Raw genomic sequence first — 23,150 nt, 5'->3', positions numbered from 1 at the left:
ACACTGGCTAGCAAGTCAGTGTAACTTTTATTGTTTCACTAACTTGTTGGACTAGTTCCTACACCTCCCTGTGACTCACTAGCTTTACTAATATGGGAATACTTGTAATGGACAGAAATTAGAAGAAAGTAGGGAACAATTATACTGACTACCTATTATTAGGAAGGCTATTTACTTATTATCCTACTTAATGTTCACAACAATCCTCTGTTTGCTACCATTATCCCGTTTGTAGGAAAGGAAATAGGCTAATAAGTGGCAAAGCCAGGATTCAAAGCCAAGTTAGTCTGAGTCCGAAACCTCTCTATTCCCAGCTGCCTCCAAGGCACAGCTTAACAGAATGCTTAACAATGGCATGCTTATGGAGCAGTAGTTCTAAAGTGTATTCCAAGGAACATCAGTCAAGTTAAAGGCTCTGTAGTGGAATAAGTTGAGATATGTTATGTGAAAGTCCCCTTGGAGACTTCACAACATATTTTTAGCCCATAAGAGGCAATAAAAAAATCCTACAGTTTAGGAACGAACATCCCCTCCGCCTTTGTTGTTTAGTAGCTATTAAAATGCTTCAGGACTAATGGTCCACAAATCAGATGCCCTGTATAACACATTTTGAGAGTCAATGTTGTAGACCCTGGAGTTCTCAAACTCTTTGGTCTTAGGATCCCTTACACATGCTTAAAAAAATTGTTGAGGACTTCTCCAAAGCTTTTGTTTTTATGGGTTATATTTATTCACATTTACCATGTTAGAATTTAAACTAGGAAAAAATCTGAAATATGTATATATGAATTCACTTAAAAAACAAGAATAATCCTATTTCACGTAACATAAAATTTTATGAAAATATTTCCAAAATTTTTCAAAAAAATCAAGTGAGAAGGGTTATTTTATATACATGAAAATTTTCTTAATGTCCAACTTAAGAGAAGGTTCTCATATCTGCTTCTGTTTTTGATTTATTGCAATGTCACTTTAAGAGGATACTCACACTTAGTCTTTTCAGATTATTCTGATACTATTTTTTGATACAACAACAAAACTCAACAAGTGGTAGTTGTTTAACAGTTAGTTGCAATATGGAATCTGAAGCTACATCAATAACTTTTTTGCATACTCATACTAAAATCCATTGGTGTACCTGGCACAATAAACCCTGTGCTGGTCATTTATAAACTATTGGTTCACTGAGTTATGCAGATCTTCCAAATGTTGATGCATTTATAAAATATTAAAAAATAACTGTTTTTTGTTTGCCACTTTAAAAAAAAATTATTTATTTAAATTAGTTTCAAGTATACAGTACATTGGTTAGACATCTATATACAGTTCATAAAACGATCTCTCCAATTCCTCCCTCCCTCCTCTGGCCCTCCACCTAGCCATCATATTAATGCTAACTGCATTCCCTCTGCCATGCTCCCCTGTGACCAACTATCAACTACTAACTGTACTTCTTTAACCCTTTACCCCGTTCTCCCAGTCCCCCAACCTCCCTCCCCTCTGTCCATTACCAAATTGAAAAATCACATTGTTAATATCACCACTGATCAAAAAGGTCATTAAATATTGGGAAGCAGTCAAGACCATGGTTACAGATAAAAGTTTTCTAAAATCCTAATATTGTCAGAAGGCTTGAATTGTATCATTAATAATAAATAAGTTATTTTCCTTTAAGTGACCGTCACATTCTGTTCATTTTCAAGAAAATATCTGCCTAATACCCAAGCAAGCTGTTCCTTCAAGAAAAATGGTGTTCCATGAAAATGGATAATAGAGCTCACAACTCAATAAAATAAGAACTTTCCTCAAAAATAATCATACCTCAGTATGCAGCACAGTGCTTTATGAAATACTTCCCATATCATCACACAAAATAATAAAAAGATAATATGCTCAGAGGTTAACATTTAATAAAAAAATTTCTTCTACACATAGAACATTCTTAAGTGGAACTTGGCTTCTTCACTGCACGGCAGTAAAGAACACAATACTAGTATAGTTGGTGACACTACATTGATTTGTGCTAAGGAACCAGCAGTTTTATCCACCAACAATTTTGCACTATCAATGCAAATGTCAACACAGCAAAAAAAAAAAAAAAGGTACATAACATTGATTATGAAAATAATTTTGACCTCACAGACCAAGGGTCTGTAGACCGATCTTTGAGAAATGCTATTATAGAGCACATCCTCTTTTTCTATAGTGAAAATAGGGTACAGTGATAGAAACTCTCGCTTTGATGCTATTGTTATACACTCCCTGTCCTAAAGCAGACACTGAAAACACAATGTCTAAAGGTACAAACAAGTAACAAATTAGTGGAACTGGCCAGGTAGAGCCAGGCTTAGCTCACCAGAAACATAGTGAACTAAGGAGAGCAGGTGTGAAGGGAACAGCTGCTATGGAATACCTACCAAGTGATGCCACCTTCAGATTTTCCTAAAGCTAGAAATCTAGAACTTCCCATGCTGTGTTCTCATTTTTAAATGCTACTATGTACTCACAATTTTTAAAAAATATGCAAACCAACTAAAACACTTGGACCACCTATCTACACATTCCAGCCCAGAGGGTGTTCTATATTTAATACTAGAAAAATAACAATAAAATAGTTAATGGCAAACACTGCAAAAATGTCCCTTCAAGTCCTCTAGCAAGCAGGGTAGAAAAAGAAGATGAAATCAAGTTTCATGAAAGATAATCACATACACAGGCATTATTATATATTAAACTGTGTTACTTATATAATGGTCTTAGAGTGTTTCGATGCAGAAAAAATTATTCTCAGTCCATCAATGAATCATTATATAATGGCTTTATATAAGATCTTGTTATCTGGCAAAGTGACTCAAGGTATTGAGAAAACTAAAGAGTAATTAAGGAAATTAATTCAAAGAAAATGAATTATATCATTCTTCACTGGTGCGTCAGTCAGGTACAGTCCTCACATACGCATTCTAACAGTATAAGTGATACAAGAATTCTACAATACTTCTTCCTCTTTTCCTTCAAGTCAAGATTGCTCCTGCTTCGGGGACTTTGTACTTGCTATATCCTCAAGTGTGTTTTCCCCTCAGATCTCTGCTTGGCTGGCTTCTGTCATTCAGGTCTCAGTTCAGAGGCCATCCTTGGGCACCTACTGTTTGTTTATTTACTGTCAACACCTCTCAAAATAATGAAACTCAAGAGAATGAGGAAGACTTCTTATATTCCCAGCACCTAAAACAACTCCTGATGCACAGTAACAATACATTTGTTGGCTGGATGAAAGAATGAAATATTCTTTACTGCAGTCTCTTTCCACTCCTATACAGACTACCAGATTAAAAATCCTACAGTACAGCCCCAAATAATGTTTATATTTTAAAAACAAACTTTTAAAGCTAGCACTCAAGACTCTCCATAATATAGCCCCAAATTTCCTTCCCTGTCTTACTTCATACTTCTATCTCCATACTTTTGCTTTACTCTCTCACCATAACACTTTCTGATCTATGTCCGCCTATTAAAATTACACCCTTCTTTCCCAAGCCACTCCCTTGCCCTGTAACATTTTCTATCCTTCCTACCCCATAAGCAAATGGCTTTTTCTTTCTTTGTACTAATACTCCAACTTCTATCATTTGAGTTATCTGTGTAATGATGTTAACCACACGACACACTCCCTACACTCTGTCTTTCCACTAAGCTCTTTGCGGGTAGAGACTATAACTTAGTCATCCTGGAATCCCCTGCAAGACCTGGCACTGTACTGTGCACGAGGCAGGCACTTAATGCTGAAAAGAATCTTACCTTCATGGTGCCCACACTCTCCTGATTTACCAAATTCATTCTGTTAAACGGTCTTCATGAGAATTATATCTTTCTTACTTGGAAAGGTAATTGCTTTAAAAATTAAATATTTTCTAATAATAAACATTGTTTGCTTTGTCCAAGGTAGTTTAGATTATATATGATCCATGCACACTTATATATCACATTCACCACTGCAATACATTGTGGCAGGTCAAGAAATAAAGTCAATGGCAAAGACAAGAGGAAGATACATCAGAGCCCAGTCATTCCAACATGACTTAATTTTCTTTCAAGCACTGCTGTCAACAGAGTATGTTTAGCTTGTTTACAAGCTATGTGGACACACTATTCTCTAGTATTTTCCTTTGTTACAAAAACAAAGCAAACAGCCCAACAAACAAGTGAGTAACTCACATCCATTACTGCACTCATGAAACATTTTTGCATTCCTAAGTGACTTTAGCTTTCACTTAGTGACAAACACCACTGCCAATTTCCTTACTAAACACAGGTCTAAAATGAAATGCAATCTTAGCAACATTTTGAGATACTCAGCAGCTGTACTAAAGCAAATAACTCATTTTCACTACATTATTTTCTTATCCAAAACCTTTAATGCTTATTGCTTTGCTTACATAACTCAAATGATCTTTGATTTCAAGCCTGCTGTTCAAGATCACATTATTCTTTACTTTTTCCTAAGATCTTCTCTTAACACTTAATGTAAATAAAGATTATTTTCTTCCTTTCAATCATACCCTCATGTATAACCTCCATTTCACATTTTAACCACTGTCCTATCACAGCTAAGGATGAGTTTTCCAAGTCTTTCCTCAACAGAATCCTTGGGTAAAGTAAGAAACTGTACACATTGTTATGTTGACAAATGGCATACATTAATTTACTGACCACCTCGAAAATAAGAAATGTATAAAATTTGTCATAATTACTATAACTAAATGGCAATATCAGACTTTTTTTGAGCCCTTACCATATATCAAGCAATGAAATATTAGACAAGTATTAATCCCATTTCTACACTACAAGTATTTGTAAAAGTTACATTTTTCAATAAATACCAAAAAAAACCCCACCCATAAATGTCTCCTATAACTTTTCAGCAGAAAAAATTCAAATATATATACTCTTTTCTCCCTAATATTATCATACAAATTTATCAAATGAACACACTATAACAAAATAGATTACTGCTCTAGGACACAGAAGCTTCATAATATTTGCAAGGCAGATTTTATTCTACCCAAGGAATGTGTTGAGTTAAATAATCAACATAAAAGAGGATCAAGGCAGATTTTTAAAGTTTATGAAGTTCTTGACTTGAATATCTGAATAGTACAGGTAGTTAAAGAGATTCCTCTTAGCAATATCTAACTCCTAATTTTTTTAACTATAAATTTTACTTCTGTTGGGCAATATAAACTCCCACTGACAGTCTACTATGATAACAGCAGTACATATAGACCAATAACTATTTTACTGCTTATAATAAGTATCATAGTCATTAGTTATCCAGATGAAAAAAACAGTTCTGACAGCTCCAAAATGATATGAAAAATGATATGACTGCCTATAATGTTTATTGCTACTTCAAGTCTCAAATTCCCAATTAAAAGAATGTTTTTGTATTATCTACATTAACAACAACAACAACAAACTTTTATAAAAGACCAAAATACAGACTAAAGGTAAGGAGAAAAACAACAAAAATCCAAAAGTGGTTTAAAAAATACAAGCCATCGAAAACTTAAGCTTAAAACAGTAGTATTTGCCTTCAGAAAATATTATTGGAGTGTGGGGACGTACAATCTAGTAAAATAAATTTGGCTAGTAAACTATACTTAGAGTGACCATAAAATTTACATTCAACCTGGGACATTTGCTAGAGTGAAAGGGAGCATTATGTATAATTATACCTGGACAAGAGGCATAAGCTGGGATGGTCTCAAGCAAACACAGACTTATAACTAACTGCCCTTCTAAAACATACTTCAAGATAAATGATCCCATTTAACCAAAAAGATAACATGAAAAGCCAACATTTACAACCCGTTCCCTCACAATATGCCATATTAAATATTAATTTTTGATTAAAGAGTACTATTTTTCAGAAACCAGTTACTAGTAATCAAACCCGTTTTCTTACTTGGAGGCCTGACTATGTTAGAGCCACAGCAACTTCTACTTAATGAAAAATTTTTTTAAATAATACTAGTTAAACATCTAAACACTGTGGGTCAGCCATCATTCTAAGCACTTTATAAATTAGCTCATTCAGTCTTCATAGCAGGAACTTTTCTCCCTTAAAGACAAGGAATTTTATCCCAATTTTATAGATGAGAAAACTAAAGCACAGAGAAGGTAAGTAACCCACTGCAAGGTCAAAGCAAGTTGGGAAGCTGAGTATCCCATCCAGAACGTGTTCTTTCTTACTGCACTGTCGCCACTATTGCTCTTTTAGTGGAAGGTCTGGGATCCCACAACTTTTCATTAACATACAGAACAGAGTGGAGTTCTGATGTGCTGCAATCAGTGAATAGAATCAGAATAGGTTTAAGCACTTGTGATAGAATTTCTGGCACATAGTCTTTATCAGTGGTCAGGAGGAAACAAACATGGGCCTGAGAAATTTCTATTGTTTGTGATAAAGAGAAATCTATTTATTTCGCTGTTATTATAATGTTCTAATCTGTGCTATGGGCTATTGCATATTATTACAGGGTGAAGATGATGACAATGATGATTATGACAACAGTTAACATAAATGGTATATATACAACGTGTCAGATACTGTGGTAGTGTTCCACCTTCAGTAACATATTAACTAATATAATCATCCTAACAACCCTAAGAAGTAGGTACTGTTTTATAGATGAGAAAACTGACATGCTGGTAAACATGCTCAAGGACACAGCAAGAAACAGACTTGGATAGAAACCCATGTTCTTTACAACTGCTTTATTCAAAAAGGGATTATATCTGCCAAAGGTAAATTCAAATAATAAACTGTATTATAAGTTCTACTATGTTATATCATAAAATAAGAGTTGTTAGTTTTTGATGGGTAGGCCACAGAACCAAATTTTGATAATTGCTTGCTATGTGAATATAGGTTAAGTCACATATCTCAAGTTTCCTAAACAAAATGAAAGGGTTGGATTCTACTTCTGAGATCTTTTCTAGAGCAAATATTTCTCTGAATACAAATTTCACTGTTTATTATATATAATTATAACAAACTACCATCTGAACATATCATAGATTATTAGCTATGTGGCCTCTTTAAAAAATGACACAGATGTATATTTAAATATGAATTGTTATGATGAACAAAAATATAAGTAGTTAAATTCACTGTTCTGTGGATTTAAGTGGGAATAATTCATTTACAAAATCTTGTCCTGTAAATCTAGCTCCAAAGGAACAATATCTGGTATGAAATTCAAGTTATCAGTAGAGTATTTTTATTCTGAGTACTTTATCATATTTTTGTGTTAAATATTTGATAATGAAAAACTTTCTGTACTCTAGCTTTTTATTATGTCTTAGAGTCAATCTTCCCTCTGGAGGAAGAGTATCAATTTAATTAAAGTAAAATTGGCAAATAATTTGGCTTAACATATTTATAACTTAACATTTTAGGAACCCACAAAACAAAAAACATTATTTGTCCTAAAACCAGGTGTATCTTATAGAATAGATAAACACTGAAGAACAAAAATAGTGCTAAATATAACCATGCAACTAATATGAACCCATGATACTATCTTAAAGAAATGTTGTTAAATTATATATATGTACAAATGTCAAATGTTCTGTGGTATTTTACTCAATTAGAAAATGCTATAACATATAGAAATTCAATATTAGCCTCCTCAGTCCCTTGAGGTTTGCTAGTCCTTTGAATTTCTTTAATCACATGCTGCAGTAATTTTAGGGTATAGGTAGCTTGGAGTAGCTTTGCTGAAGACCTCTTTATTCTCCCTTGCTGATTTATCATGAATGATCTCAGTACATCGATGCTTTACACTCATTAGGTGTTTAATTAACCTATACAAATATCACAAAACACCCTCCATCCCCAACTCAGAATAAGAACAAAGAAAAAAGCCTTAGGATCTTCCAAAATGCTACTTCCTTTCTGTGGAAATAATAAGAGTAACAGCTATATAGTGGTAATCCACTAATACAGTACTAGGCACTATTACAGGCATTTTATGAATTAGTTTAGTCCTCAAAACAATCACATGAGGCCGGTGCTATATTATTCCCAAAATGCAGATGAAAATACTAATGCCCAAAGAAACTAAGGCCCAGAACAGTTAAGTACTTGCTCAAGGGTAAGACAGTTTAAGCATTAAACTGAATCCTTAAAATTCTATGAAAGATTTTTAGTTGACTAAATATGGAAATAAAACCAAATTGATGATGAAAAAGCTACCATTTATCAAATGGTGCATTAGTACTTATATATATATATAAGACAATCCTCAAACAACCCTCAAAAGTAAGCATTTTATTCATTTTACAAATCAAAATAGGGAGGCAAAGAGAAAGTTCTTGCTCAAAGTCACAGACTAGAAATCAGCAGGGCAGCCAAAATATGAGCCCAGTGAAACTCCAAAGCCTGGCTTTTTCCATTATGCCAGTGTTTCCCAAACTTCAGACAGTTGCACACACCTTACAAATTCTGCCATGTCCATGGGCCACTTGTGCTACTACATTCCTGATAATTCTTCTTTAGATCAAGACTTTTTAAAAGTTAAATTCATTTTAAACGGAACTTGTATCATGATATTAATGGAAAATAAGTATCACTTGAAATAAACAGAAGATAAAAATAATAAATTCAATAAAAACGAAACTTATTTAATTTCAGCCAAATGCCATGGTCCGCAAAATCTGCTCATGGTTATATCAAGGCCTACCTGGTTCTTTATTAAAAGAGTAATGTGCTGGAAAGCTGTTAAAAACTTACAAGTACCAATCTGAAACTTCCTCCTTAATCAGATTTGAAAAATAACAGAAAAGGGAATAAGCTCTCTATGTGCTTTCACATCTTGTTGAGTACATATTCCACACTTTGGGAAACAAATCGTAAGGCTGCTCTACTGCCTTTCCCCCTTAATTCAAGTATGTAGCCATGTCTGCAATCTTTCTGACTGTGAAAATCAATCTCACATTTTCAAGAATGCTCAAATACAAAAAGGAGCCAGAATGGTTATTATAATTAGCACTAGAAGGAATGCCCCCTCAAAATGTTCTCCTCTTAAGAATTCATATTGTTCAAAGTATATAGTGGGCCCTGGTAGGCACGCAAAGTTCTAACACACATCCTCTGTTCTCAAGGAACTTCTAACCTAGTTGTAAACATAATATACAACAGAAAAAGACAGGCCATGATATCAGGCTATAATCTTACACATCAAAATGGTTAGTGTCTTGACTGAACACTAATTTTGTTATCAGATGGAGCTGGATTTGAATCTCTGCTTGTGTCAAGCATGTAGCCTCTGGAGCCCCAGGTTTCTTATCTATAGAACAGAAATAATACCTATTCCTAAGTTTAAATTTAAACATATGTCAAACTGCTCAATGCCTGGCCCATAATAAGTGCTAAATAATTACTGCCTAGGAATTAAACAGAGGCTACTATGGGTTAGAAGTATTTATTTGGGGGTGGGGTGGGGTGGGGAGCCTGATCTGGACTCTAAAAAAATGGGATGGTTTCTGGTAAGGAAAAACAAGATAGGCATAAATGGGGGGGAGGGTGGATGGGAGCAAGTCAAAGCAGAGATTGTAGTGATGACTAGGCAGTAAACTGGACAAAGCTCGATGGTAAGGGTTCTAAATGCCAAATTAATCTTTACTGAGCATTTCTGGAGTGTCGCATCAAGTTTTAGAAATTTGTTTACCAGTTCTTTAGCAATTACAGAAAAGCTAGCTAAGATTTAAGAGGGTACTGCAGTAGTTTAGCAACAAGGTGGTCAGAGCTTGGATGAGTAATTCAAAGGACAGAAAAGGATGATTAGCTGAGACTTTTCACAAAAAATGAAATCTGAAGGACTCTGTAGGCTGGATAAAAAGAAAGGAGAAATTAAAGCTGACTATAAACAAGAGAAAGAGACAGTGAGAAGACAGATGCTAAAGATATATAATAACATAATAATTTACTATCATGGTGAACAAAAAGAGATAATATCCAGCAGGAAGTAATTCAGTGTCAATTGCAAGGAAGGTAGTAAAACAAAAACCTAAGAAAAGGTTACTGGATATGCTGACTAGGATAAAAGTGAACTTTAACAATATCTTTAAAAAGCGAGGTAGGGGAGTAAAAAAGTTAGATTACTGGTGCTTAAGGAGTAGGCAGGGTATAGGCAGTAGAGAAGAAATATGTATGGGTCATTTGTTATTTGGCAGTAAAAAGAAGAGAAATAGAAGGACAGCAAATGGGTGTGCAGGGTCAAATGAATAACATAGAAAGCAAAAAGGAACACTGCAGAAAATAACCACGATACAATACAATTAGTAACTATGACAATTCTGTTTTTGCCATTTGTTAGTGCAAGTGACAAATACTAAGTTTGGATTCACTCCAGAATCAAGTCTTAGGAGGAATCCGTGTTAATGAGATTAGGGAAGTAAAAAGATTTCTATCTTGAGGGGTTCAAAACTGCGGGTAGTAATAGAAAATCTAACCATAAACTCCACTCCCCCTGATTATTAAATCTTTAGCTTTTCTAAGGCAGGGACAGAATATAGCAGGTCCTTACATTTCAAAAGTTTCACATCTGCAGTTTTTACTATTCCTGGAGAGTTTTATGGACCATGACAAGTAGTATAATCTGTAATTTTGACGTGGCACAATACTCAATGACCTGTTCTAGGGAATGTGTTAGCCCTGTGTGACATAGCACGTTAATGTGCCCAGCACCTTCATCTCTACATGGATTTGTGATCTTTCACCTTCAACCATGTACACCGGAACTCGATAGAAGTTGTGCTTTATTACATTTTATAAAAGAATACATTCTGCCAAGATATCCAGATTCTACCATAATTTATTTCTACAGTTGGGGGAAAGAAGGTTCTGAAAGAGGAGGAGGGAAAACTGACAAAGTCGGTCAACAAAGCAGCAAAGTCAGAGCTCAGAGAATTCTGAGCTATTTGTTCCTGTTCTTGCCTCCTCCTTCTCTTTCCATGCCCAGAATGTTGATTGGGGTGGGGACAGAGTACCCTTAGTGCTAGCAGTGGAACATCCAAGGTTGCAAGTTTTGCCATCCGCACTTTTTACTTCCCTGGGTGAGGAGCCCAGAATTGCTTTAATTCATCATTCCAATCACTTCTGTGAATGCAGAGCAATCGAGGGCTGAGCAAGTGGCTTGCCCTAAAAAGTTGGCTATATTTACTAAAACATCTACTATGTGCTTTTGCTCCTCTAGGCACTATGAGGTAATAAAACAAACCTGAATTTTATTCAGTTTGCTTACAATATTCTTGGGATGTAAATATACTGGAAAAGCAGTTAAGCAACAACATAAATGAACAAAAAGCAAAATACATACAAAAGGATGGGCAAATGAAAATCTCCGAGGGAGGGTGAAGTTGTTCAAATTAGATTCCCAAAGCCTACAGAAACGAAGTAACATTTTGAAAAAGGGGAGGATGGAAGCCTGCAATTTGGGAAAGGGTATTGCAGATGAAGAAAGTAACATGATGAAAAGAAACTGATAAAGAGCAAGTAATTGTGAGAAACAGAAAGCAGATTTGCTGGGTTGGAACACAAAGTGCATGTTACAAGAAAAATCAGAAACAAGACTGTGAGATGTGGGAGTGAGTTGGTAGATAACTTAAGGCCAGGTAGGAATGACTATTCATATTTGATATGCTTTCCCTATTGCCATGGATTTTAAGAGAATGGTATGTTTTCTCTCCAGAAGAGTCAACTAAATTAAATTAGAAACTGCTGACTCATTTCTTTATTTAAATTACTTGTCCATCACTACTTGTTCCCTTTCAAGTGCAAGAATTGGAAATTATACTTCTGAAGGGCAGAAAAACTCATGTTCGCTACTAAAGTGAACTATGATATCTTTAAAAAATTAAGAGAGCAGCCTTGAGGTACAGTACACTAAACAAAAATTAACAAACAAGTGTTGGTGAGGAAATAGAGAAAAGGGAAGCTTTGTGCATGGTTGGTGGGATTGTAAATTGGTGCAGTCACTATGGAAAACAGCATGGTGGTTCCTCAAAAAAATTAAAAATAGAACTACCATATGACTCAGCAATTCCACTTCTGGGTATTTATTCCAAAGAAATCCAATATTAATTCAAAAAGATATACGCACCCCTATGTTCATTGCAGCATTATTTGCGATAGCCAAAATATGGATAGGCAACCTAAGTGCCTATCAATAGATGACTGGCTAAAGAAATTGTGGTACATGAATACAATGGAATATTACTCGACCATAAAAAAAAAAAAGAAATCTTACCATTTGCAACAACATGAATGGACCTCAAAGGTATTATCCTAAGTGAAATAAGTCAGAGGTCTCACTTAAATGTAGAATCTAAAGAACAGAACAAACAAGCAAAATAGAAACAGACTCATAGGTACAGGGAACAAGCTGATGGTTGCTATACAGGAGGGGGTTTGCCAGGAAGTGAGGTGGAAAAGGTGAAAGGATTACGATGCACAAATTGGTAATTACAAAATAGTCATGGGGATGTAAAGTATAGCACAGAGAATATAGTCAAAAATGTGGCAATAACTATGTATAGTGCCAACTACGCTAGTCAGGGGGATCACTGTGTAAATTTTATAAATGTCTAACTGCTATGCTGTACACCTGAAACTAACATAATATTGAATGTCAATCGTAACTGAAAAAGCAAAAAGGCAGGGAAAGGTGAAAGGGAATAAGAAGTTCAAACTTCCAGAAAGCAAAAGAAAAAAGGCGGGGAAAGGTGAAGGGGAATAAGAAGTTCAAACTTCCAATAAGTCATAGGGATGTGGTGTGCAGCACAGGGAATATAGTCAATATTATTGTGATAGCACTGCAAGGTGTCAGATGGTTGCTGGACTTATCATGGTGATCAATTCTTTAGGTATACAAATGAAGAATAACTATGATCTACACTGAAACTAATACAATATTGTATGTTAAGTTATACTTTAATAAAAATCTTTTTTAAAAGTTATTAAAATGAATGCTCACTGTATCTTACTACAGTTAACTCAACAACTTCAAAAGTATTAGCCAATATATTAACAGTCTAACAGGAAGATCTGGTCTCAGAGGTTCCATCATTGTTCAAAAAGGCTCATTCATTGGCATTTTGAATTTTATAAGTGGTATAAAAATGAAGAGGTTAGGCTAGGACTCATCAATGTACTGATGAGAAGTGAAGCCCTAAAGTACCAATCAACCAGTCCGATGTTTGGGGTGCCTATCATGAACAGACTAACATGAGATAAACAAAGAAAGATAAGCTAACGCTCGACTTCAAGTTGCTTGCCATCTATCAAGGAAAATATACACATATGTCTAAAAGTACAGTTGTATATAAGTGCAAACACGCGGAACAGTGTGGGAAGATTACAGAAGGGTTATCTGGTTAAGATGATTAGGGAATAGTTCAAGGAAGAAGTAGGATGTCAAATGAAAACAAAATAAAACATGAGTGGTAGTTTTTTATAGTTTTTAAATTATTGTTTCAAATACCTTTCTAATTCCATGAAAGACAATACAATCTTATAGAGATGTTTCTTGATGATTCAGATTATTTAGACAAAATTTAATCTGAGATAAAAATTATGAAGAAAACCAAAGGACTAGAAAAAAATGAGTTAGTTTGCAAATATCTCAATATAGAAAAGAAACTCCTCATGAGAACAACCATACAATCTGTACATACTCTTTTGTGTCTGGCTTCTGTTACTTATGTTTTTGACATTCATCTTTATTGTAGCATTTATCAGTAATTGTTCCTACTTGTTACAAAACAGTATTCCATTCTGTGGATATACCACACTTATCCATTCACCATTTGATGGATATTTGGACTGTTTTTCAATTTCTGACTATGGTGAATAATGCTGCTAACAGACATTCATACTTCATATGCACATGTTTTCATTTCTCTTGGGTAGCTTTCCACGAGTGGAATTGCTGGTTCATATGGTAAGCATATATTTAACTTTTTAATAGCCAAACTGTTTTCCAAAATGCCCATACCATTTACATTTCCAAGAGCAACGTATAAGGATTCTAGTTTCTCCACAATACCAATACTATTACCTTGTCAGTCTTTTTAATTACAGCCATTGAGATGAGTGTTTGATAGCACATCACTGTAGTTTAATTTTCACCTCCTTAATGATGAATGATGTTGAACATCTTTTCATATGCTTACTGGCCATTCATTCTTTTGGTAAAATATCTATTAAAGTCTTTTGTCCATATTTTAAGTAATTATTTTTATAATTGAGTTAAGATTTCTTTATATAGTCTAAAGACTTTTACCATAGTTTTAATATGCAAATATTTTCTGCCTGTCTGCAGCTTATCTTTTTACTTTCTTAAATATCCTTTGAAGTGTAAAACTTTTAAAAAAATTTTAAGGAAATCCAATTTATCAGTTTTTTCTTTTACAATTCATGCTTTTCTGTCATATTTAAGAATTCTGCCTAACATAGGTCACAAAGATTTTCCTTATGTTATCACCTAGAATTTTTATATTTCAGATTTTATAATTAAGTCTGTATCTACTTTGAGATAATTTTTTGTGTATAGGATGACATTTATACAATATATCTAAGTCCATTTTTTAAAACATACAGAAAGATATCTAATTGTCCCAGCACCGTCTGTTGAAAAGACTATCCTTCCCTGTTGAACTGTCCTTGTACGAGTGATCATACATACAAGGGTTCACTTCTGTATTTGCAATTCTGTTCCATTAATCTACATTTTTATGCCAACCATATGCTCTTAATTTTAGACTACAGTTGTTTTAAAATTAGGTAGGGTAAGTCTCCTATTTTGTTTGCTTTCAAAAATTTTTTGGCTATTCTAGGTCCTTAGCATTTCCTTATAAATTTTAGGATCAGCTTGACAATTTTTACAAAAAAAAAGTGTACTGGGATATTGACAGGGATTTTGTTGAATCTACAGATCAAGTTGGGAAGAACTGCCATTTTAACAGCATTCAATCTTCCAATCTAATACGGACTGTCTCTCCATTTGTTTAACTCTTCTTTAATTTTTCTCAATATTTTGTAGTATAAACATCTTGGTACTTCTTTTGTTAATTTTTTCCTAAATATTTTATTCCTTTAGATGCCACTGTGAATAGATTTCTTACTTTCACGTTCAGATTGTTACTCACTACTAATAAATCTTGCCTCAGTTTGTAGAAAAAGTAGATGCCATTAGACTAGAATATCCTAATTTCCCTCCATCAAATTTATATACCTACTTGATTCTATATTTATGTTCTTCCTTCTTCCCTCCTTTTAAAATTGAGGGTGATCTATTTCCTATCAAAATACTCTCTCTGTGCAGTCATGATCCTGACCTTGTTTTCTCAAGGACTTCTCATCTGTCTTCCTTCCCTTTTGAATCCTAACAACTAAAATCATGCTGCAGTTATTTCTTATACTTCAAAAACAAAGACTTCCTTTATACCTTCATACACCTCTAGCTTCTAACCTATATTGTTTCCTCTAACAGGCAAACTTCTTTAAAGGCTATCTATTTACCCTATTTCTAGTCCTCGGCCAGCAGGTATCCATCAAGTCACTTAAATCTGGCTTCCATCACTACCAGTCCATGAAAGTGGCTCACCAAAGTTACTGATGACCTCTAGGTTGCCAAATCCAGTGGCCATATTTCTGCCTACATCTTTTCGATCTCTCAGCCAAACTCAACAGAGTTAACTATCTTTTTCTTGAAATAGTTGCATTACCAGGCATCCATGACATGATCTAATATACATTCCAATTTCTCTATAACCACTCTGGCTGTCCCTCTTAGCCTTCTTCCTTCAACTTAGAAATGTGCAGCATTCCTCAGGCTTCTACTTCTAGCCAATTCTTCTTTACTCTCTATAATCTCTTCCTCAGAGATTTCACCTATTTTCATGGTTTTAAATATCACTAATACACTGATAATCTTCAAATTGATATCTCCAAGCCAAATATCTCTGAGTTCCTTCAGAGTCATTGATCCTCTCTGGTAGATGGCTACTTGACAATCTCACAGGCTTCTCAGAATTCAAGACTGACAAAAAGAAACCCCTGAATTCACCATTATCCCTCCACCAACCAAAACAAAAAAAAACCCCTCAAAAAACACATTCCCTCCCAACCATCCAATAATGGCAACTTCCAGCAATATCCTTAAGTTCCTGCCTCTCCCATATGTTCATATCCAACCCATTATCATGTCCTCCTATTTCTACCACCTAAAAATATCTTAAATATGTCCACTCCTCTCCATCCCACTGCCCTCATTAATGTAAGCCACTGTCTCCTACCTTAACTACTGTATATATACTAGCCAATCTATTTCCACTTGCCCCAGTATTCTCTTCTCTATAGGGCAGGATAATCTTTAAAATATATAGTTCAGATGATGCTGCCCCCTGAACAAAAACTTTTAGTATTTTAAAATCAAAACTCCTTACGTTGTGTACAAAGCACTACAATATGTGGTCTCTTTCATTCTCCCCTCTTGCACATACTCCACCTTTTCATTTCCTCAAAAACATTAAGCTCTTCACAGCGTCAGGCCCTTCACCTGCTGTACCCTCTCTGTAAAATATCTCATTCTCTCTCTCTTATCCTTTGTCCGTATCTCCTCAGATAGGCCTTCCATTACGCTTAAGTAGGTCCTCATAAGTCTCTCACAATTCTCTATTAACCGCACACAGTTCTTTTCCTTTTTTTACATTAGCACAAGTTATAATTCCTGAAGGCAGGGAAGATTTCTGATTTTTCACCACTACATATACACCCTCAATATAAATAGTAACCATGAAGAAGTATTTATTGAAAATATACAAAACTGATTTAAAAAAGACATGTTCATTCAGCATTTCACAGGTATGCCTGCTCTCCCTTAAAATTTTCTTAATGTAGAGGTCCACGGATGAGCTTGACTAGATTGAAGAAAGGCTCGCAACCTCAAATTATATGCAAAATTTTGTATAACTATGTCTTCTAAGCAGACGTCCAATACGTGTGTCAGAACCTCAAAGGAATCCACAACCCAAAAGAGGTTAGGAGGAGATACACGATCTAATAAATTCTGGCTCCACCATTTAACAAGACAGACTCAAATTCAATATATAGTCAACTCTTGAAATCGAATGGAGAAGAGATGTACATTTTTTTAAAGCCTAAGTCCTATAGTTTATCAAATCCCAATGAAATGTGATATATGGCATTAAACTTTAAAAATATTTCTGAGCCAAACTTATTACATCCTTTTTTATGTTATGCCTATATGCATGCAACCCATCAGACATAAATTCCTTACACAGAGGTAAAGGAGAGAAAACATGAGTGAAGATACATCTATCATAGGAAAGACTACAGAAAATGAAATACATGAGGGAAAACATCAGAAATGCCAAGTCTTATCACCCATTTCAAATTCTCACTGGCCAGATATCTACCTTAAAGAAGCAAAATGGACTTTAAACGTGTTTTATAAGTTCCTTCTTGTATAGTCCATTCAGCATTCTAGGCTGAGATCTCCTCTTCAGATCTCCCAAAGAATGTAAAAGAAATCAATTCCAGTGTCAAAGTAAGGAAGCAACCAATTTCAAGTCCGTGTGCTACTTTTCTTAAGACTGTGTTTGGACAGAGTAGCCATCCCTGTACTATGACACTCTTGTCTGAAAAACCCAATCCAATCACTTCATATGCTAAGGACACCTGAACGTTAAGTGATCTTTTCAAGGTCACAAAGCTAGCTAAAGAAAGGCAGGACTGAACTTGCCTCCCGTATTTAGTGCTCGTTATACCAACCACTTACGCTCTTTTACAGTTCCATCAAAATGCTTAGCGTGAATTCCCAAAATACTAAGACTCTCAAACTGTGGGACGATGTTTTCTTTTTTTGTTTTTGTTTTGTTTAAAAGAAAAAAAAGGAAAGATAGATTAGCACAGTATGATATAGGAAAGAGAAATTTTTAAAGTAAATATGACACTACAGAAAGCCATTAAGTGTGACTTTTTTCATAAACTGTGCTTTTCAACTGTGTATAGGAAAGTGCCTTATTAAGGCAAGATTATTTTTGTAGCTTCTTATAATTATGTTAGTGGTTCAGAAATTACAAATGCAAAAAATCACTACTCCAGAATAATAAACCTGAAATTTATTTGTATTAAGTTTAAAACTTTCAAAGCATAAATGAAGCTATTTCTCTATTTTAATCCTATCACTAGAGAATAGTTGTTATAATTGAACAAATTTTAAGAGAAAGAAAATGATTTATGTTTCATTGTCACTTTCCCCCCTTTAAATTAATGTGTTATTCAAATTTTCTACCAAGATATTGCTCAACACAAACGATACAAAAGATTTTTCAATCTCATTAATAGGGTACATTGCTGATAACCCTCAATAAAAGAAGTTAGTACTAGAACCTTTTATGAAATTATGCATTCAAAGTCTACATGAAGTTTTAAAACATTTCCCAAAATAGAGGTTTTAAGTAAAAACTAAGAAAACATATTAGTCTGATAAATAGCATATCTTCCCTAATCTTTAAAAAATAAACTACTTCTGGAAAAAGTGATTTTCAAGTCACTGAATATTTTCTTGCTCAGCAGACAGCAAAATTCCTCACGATTAAATCCTAAGAGCCAGATTTTTCTCCCCCCAGTCCTGCTCCTTTCTGGTGTGGAGCATAATTCTATAAAGCTTTAGCTATTCGCTTTGTCTACTGACGTACTGTCTCCAAAAACAAACACTTAAACTCAGAACAGATTTTACTCTATTCCAAAAGAAGTGTAATGACCATCCCTTAAGATGTTTGACAGTTGTGATAATGTAAAATCGTGTGTCTATGTGCCCAGGATACCAACTACAAGAATCTTCCTATTTCTCTTAAGTGGCTATTTCAAGACATTATCATACATTAAAGTACTTACTATGTGAAGGAGAAAATCCATATTTAACTCAAAATCAAATAATTTAAATATCGACTCTTCATAAGAACTATGGGCAAAACAATCACATGAACTGTGAAAGGAAGAGCTGAGAGGTGGCAAGGAATAATGGTAAGAGAGACTCTAACAAGTTATTTCTCTGCCTATCAAGTTCCTAGTTAATAAACAATAACGATATCTACTTCACAGAGTTGTTGCAAGGATCAAATGAATTCTTGCGCGAAAATTATTTGCCCAATAAAAGGAACATAATAGGCACTCAATAAATGCCAGCTCCTTCCTCCTTCAGTGCTGAACCCTGTTTTTTGTTCTCTATACTCATTCTCAGCCTTCTCATGACTTTTATTAACAAATGCCGAAAACTACATCAATCAAAACCCTGATGTGTATATGCACACCCACTGTGTGAGAAGCTGTCTTAGGTGAGGAGACCCCAAACACCTGAACCTCACTGTTCAGGACAGACAAATCTCCACCTGTTTCCAACTAACTCCTGGACATTTGCATTGCTATCTCAAAATGCCTGAAATCAAACACATCATTATCTCTTTAAAAATCAGGTCTTCTTCCCGCCCCTTTTTAAATTGTGAGTAGGGTCCAACAGAGAACAATCCTTGTCCTATTCTTCTCTCATCTAAATATTACCAGGTAACCCATCAAGGCCCATCAAGTCTACTTTCATAATCTCTACTGTATCTCTGGTCTCATTTTCTGTCTCTCTGCCACCACCAGAGTTCAGGTTAGGATTTCTCAATCTCCACACTACTGACATTTTGGGCTAGATGGTTCCTGTTGTGGGGGTTGTCTTGTGCATTGTGGAATGTTTAGCAGCATCTCTCACCTTTATCCACCAGAAATCAGAACTGCTCCCTCTCCCCAGTTATGACAAACAAAAATGTCTTCAGACAATACCAAATGCCCCCTAGGGGACAACATAATCGCCCTCCTCATTGCCTCTTCCCTCATCTGAGTATCACTGCAGAAGTTCCTCACCACTTCGAAAATCTACTTAGAGAATCAGTCCTCAAATTCGTCTCCAGTTTCTTCCCTCTAACTCGTGTTCCCACCCATCTCGTAAAGGCTTCCTAAAGCACAACTTTTATGAGTCATTTTTCTTATATCTACAACTCCCTGTTATCATCATAATTAGTTCAAAGCTCTCCATCCAGCCTTGATAATCTGGCCTCAATGAACATTATCCCACAAAGCACCTCATAGAGTGGCTACCCAGCAGCCCTTCAATAACACAGACCCATTCGTCCTGCCTCTCTTCTATTCTACTCCTGTCAACCTAGTTTGGGTGCCCACTACCTGGCATCCATTCCAGACCACAGCCTCTACTCTCTTCCTCATTCATAAGTCAAAAACTATCAATGGGTCTCCAATTGTCTACTGAAATATGAAATCTCCCACCTGTTCTTTAGAGTCTTTCCTAATATGGTCTCTAACTCCATGTTGTTATCTCGAAAACATACTCTACTTTCAGTAAAACCTGACCATCTGCTGGTCCTTGAAAAAACTACACTTTCCACCTTTGGTCATGTTTTTTCTCTGCCTGGAAGTCCTCTTCATCCCACTTCATCCCTTCACACAATTTTAAAGTTCATCTGAATTAATTCAAGAAGACTTTCCTGATCATATCTCCTTCATATCTCTCCTATAGCATTCACATTCTGTTTTATGTTACACAATTGTATTCCTGTAGTTTACAAGGTCCCTGAGAGCTTCTTACTCCTCTTTCTATGCCCTGTAATACCTAGACCAGTGCTAAGTAGATAACTCAACATTACATGAGTTTCCTCAAAGGATTCCCACTTAGAAAGCAAGAAAAGGCCATGTTTTCAGACAATCGCAAACTCCCTTCAACAAATTAAGTCCACACTTCTCTTCTGTTTCACATTTTATATGTTAGGCCAATTTTTAAGAAAATTGCTTTCAAGTTACCCAGAATGCTATTTATACTATATAACTGTAAGAGTTCTGCTTCAGGGAGTTCCTACAGCTTCCCACTTTTTGGTTGATTTTTGATTTTTTTTGTTTTTTAGGTTTTGCTTTTTTAAAAAAAAGATAAATTTATTTTTGAATGTTAATTGAGCAAAACATGGAAATAACTTGGACTGAACATTTTTCAAGCGAAGGTTAATTAATGTTAATTTGTCTACTCTAAATAATACATTTAAAGTCCTAAAGTCTTTGCACACCTTAAAAAATGAAAGTCAGTTTATTTGAGCCCCTCTCCCCAAAAGACATAAACCAAAATGAAACATGGGAGGCTTCTCCTTAAGTTTAGTTCCTAAATGACTTGAAGGCATGTTTTGTTATCTGTACAGAAAGACCGTGTTCGGACCAGACCAAAGCCATTTAAGGAAAGTATAGTACCCCACACTGCCACCACCATTCTTTAGCAAGGTCAGCAACTCCAGGCCCTGTTTTGTAGGCCCCTGAGCTAAGGATTGTAAAAACAATATGCAACACAGAGTGTAAGTGACCAGCAAAGTCTAAAATCCTTGTCCCTGCTCAGCAGCATGAATTGGAGACTCCTAGCTGTTGGTATGTGAGACACCCAACTTTCCTCCCAAGATTTTTAAAAAGCAATATAAAACATACAAGAGTATGCAAAAAGACAGAACTCATTCAACTTAGTCATAGTTACTGCACAAGTAACTTCTAAAATAGAGGCCTCTGTGAATATTTTTATGCTTCACATAATTTTTGTTAGAACTTAACTCATTCTATAGATGAGCACATTTATGCTTGAAGAGTGAAAGTGCCTGGCCCAAAGTCATAGTGTTAGTTAACAGAGTGGGGTCTAAGGCCCAGGCCCCAAAACCCCAGATTCAGTGCTTTCTGTAGTACATCGTAACTATGCATTTGGCTTTAAGTTTTGGCGATTTGGAAACTGTTTCAATCATCATAATGATGAAAGCTTAAAACCTGTTTTGATATGCTATTTAGACAGACTATTACTAGCATCATTAAACAGTGATATTAATGCCCACGACATACATTGGATAAGACCTTCTAGGAAGCCCACTTTAAAAACAGATGTGATAAAGAAAGCTTAAAACTTACTATGCTTGCTCCTCTAGTGCTACAGATTGAGACAAATATACATGTCTGATTTCCAGCTGCCCAAACTTATCTCCTAACCCAAATCCACACGTTTCACCAAATGTTATTGAATGCCAATCGAAAAACTGTTGTGTTTACATCAGCCACACGTTCTATATAAATTACGAATTCTTTTCAGATCTTGCGAACTACTAACTAGAAATTCAACTTTTTTAATCGCCCTAAGAATTTAGCTTCCTTAAAAAAAAACTGCTTTGGTTCCTATATTTGTAAAACCCACTTCATCGCGACTCTTGGTTAATTGTCACTTTGCATACTGATAACTTTACGACTTCGCAGGATCCAAAGAGTTATGTATATACCAGGAAGAGGATTCAGAGACATGTTAACAATCTAAGATCCTGAAGTTGCTCTCTTAATGTTGAAAATCACAGATTCTGAGGGGTAGCCGACAGATACAGAACTTAGGCTCTTCAGAGATTTAAAAAAACAAAAAACAAAAACCAGACCCCAGCCCCCACTGTATCTTTGCATGACTTTTGTCCTCTAAGAGGGACCCCCTCCCCCTCGTCCGCGGCGCGAGGGACGGCGGCCCGGGCACCTGCGGCCCCGGTCGAGGGCGGTGGAGCCGGGGGGAACCTGCCCTTCTGGAAACGGTGCCCACTTCCCGCCCCCCGGAGGCGGGCAGCTGGAGGCCCGAGCGGCCGGGGAAAGACCTCCCAGTGGCCAGCAGACCCTCGGACGCGACCGGAGGCGAGGACGGCGGCGTTACCTGCAGGACCACGTCGTTGGGCAGCTGCGCGGCCCGGAACAGCTCCAACACCCGCCCGTTGGCCGCCACCTTCTTGGTGCTCTCGATGTCGCAGTAGGAGAAGAGATCCGAGTAGTATTTCTGCTCCGCATCGCTGAGCGTTAAGCCTTCCATCTTCGCCGCCGGCTCACGGGCGCCCCGCCCCGCATGCAACACCCGGGGCCCGGCCCCACGACCCCAGGACAGCGGAGGCTGCGTGCGGCCCGGCTTTCCCCTCGCCCCCTGAAGCCACCAGGAGCCCCAGCCCCGGCCTCACGCGCGCGC

The 23,150-nt window shown here is 36.0% G+C and overlaps 1 protein-coding gene across 6 annotated transcripts in view; it reads right to left on the bottom strand.

Annotated features, from left to right (window-relative positions):
- Positions 1 to 23,144, bottom strand: part of REPS1 (RALBP1 associated Eps domain containing 1) — a 73,367-nt gene extending 50,223 nt beyond the window's left edge. For all 6 annotated transcript variants that reach the window (XM_011356146.1, XM_011356147.1, XM_023528380.1 and 3 more), the window contains exon 1: positions 22,848 to 23,144. In XM_011356146.1, the coding sequence (XP_011354448.1) occupies positions 22,848 to 23,000 (153 nt within the window). In that variant the 5' untranslated portion in view covers positions 23,001 to 23,144. The remainder of the gene's footprint in view (positions 1 to 22,847) is intronic.
- Between the last annotated feature and the right edge of the window lie 6 nt (positions 23,145 to 23,150).

Source organism: Pteropus vampyrus, unplaced genomic scaffold, assembly GCF_000151845.1.
Source record: "Pteropus vampyrus isolate Shadow unplaced genomic scaffold, Pvam_2.0 Scaffold24, whole genome shotgun sequence".
Classification (NCBI taxonomy): domain Eukaryota; kingdom Metazoa; phylum Chordata; class Mammalia; order Chiroptera; family Pteropodidae; genus Pteropus; species Pteropus vampyrus.
The sequence above is the reverse complement of the archived record's forward strand: the minus strand, read 5'-3'. Positions and strand labels throughout refer to the sequence as shown.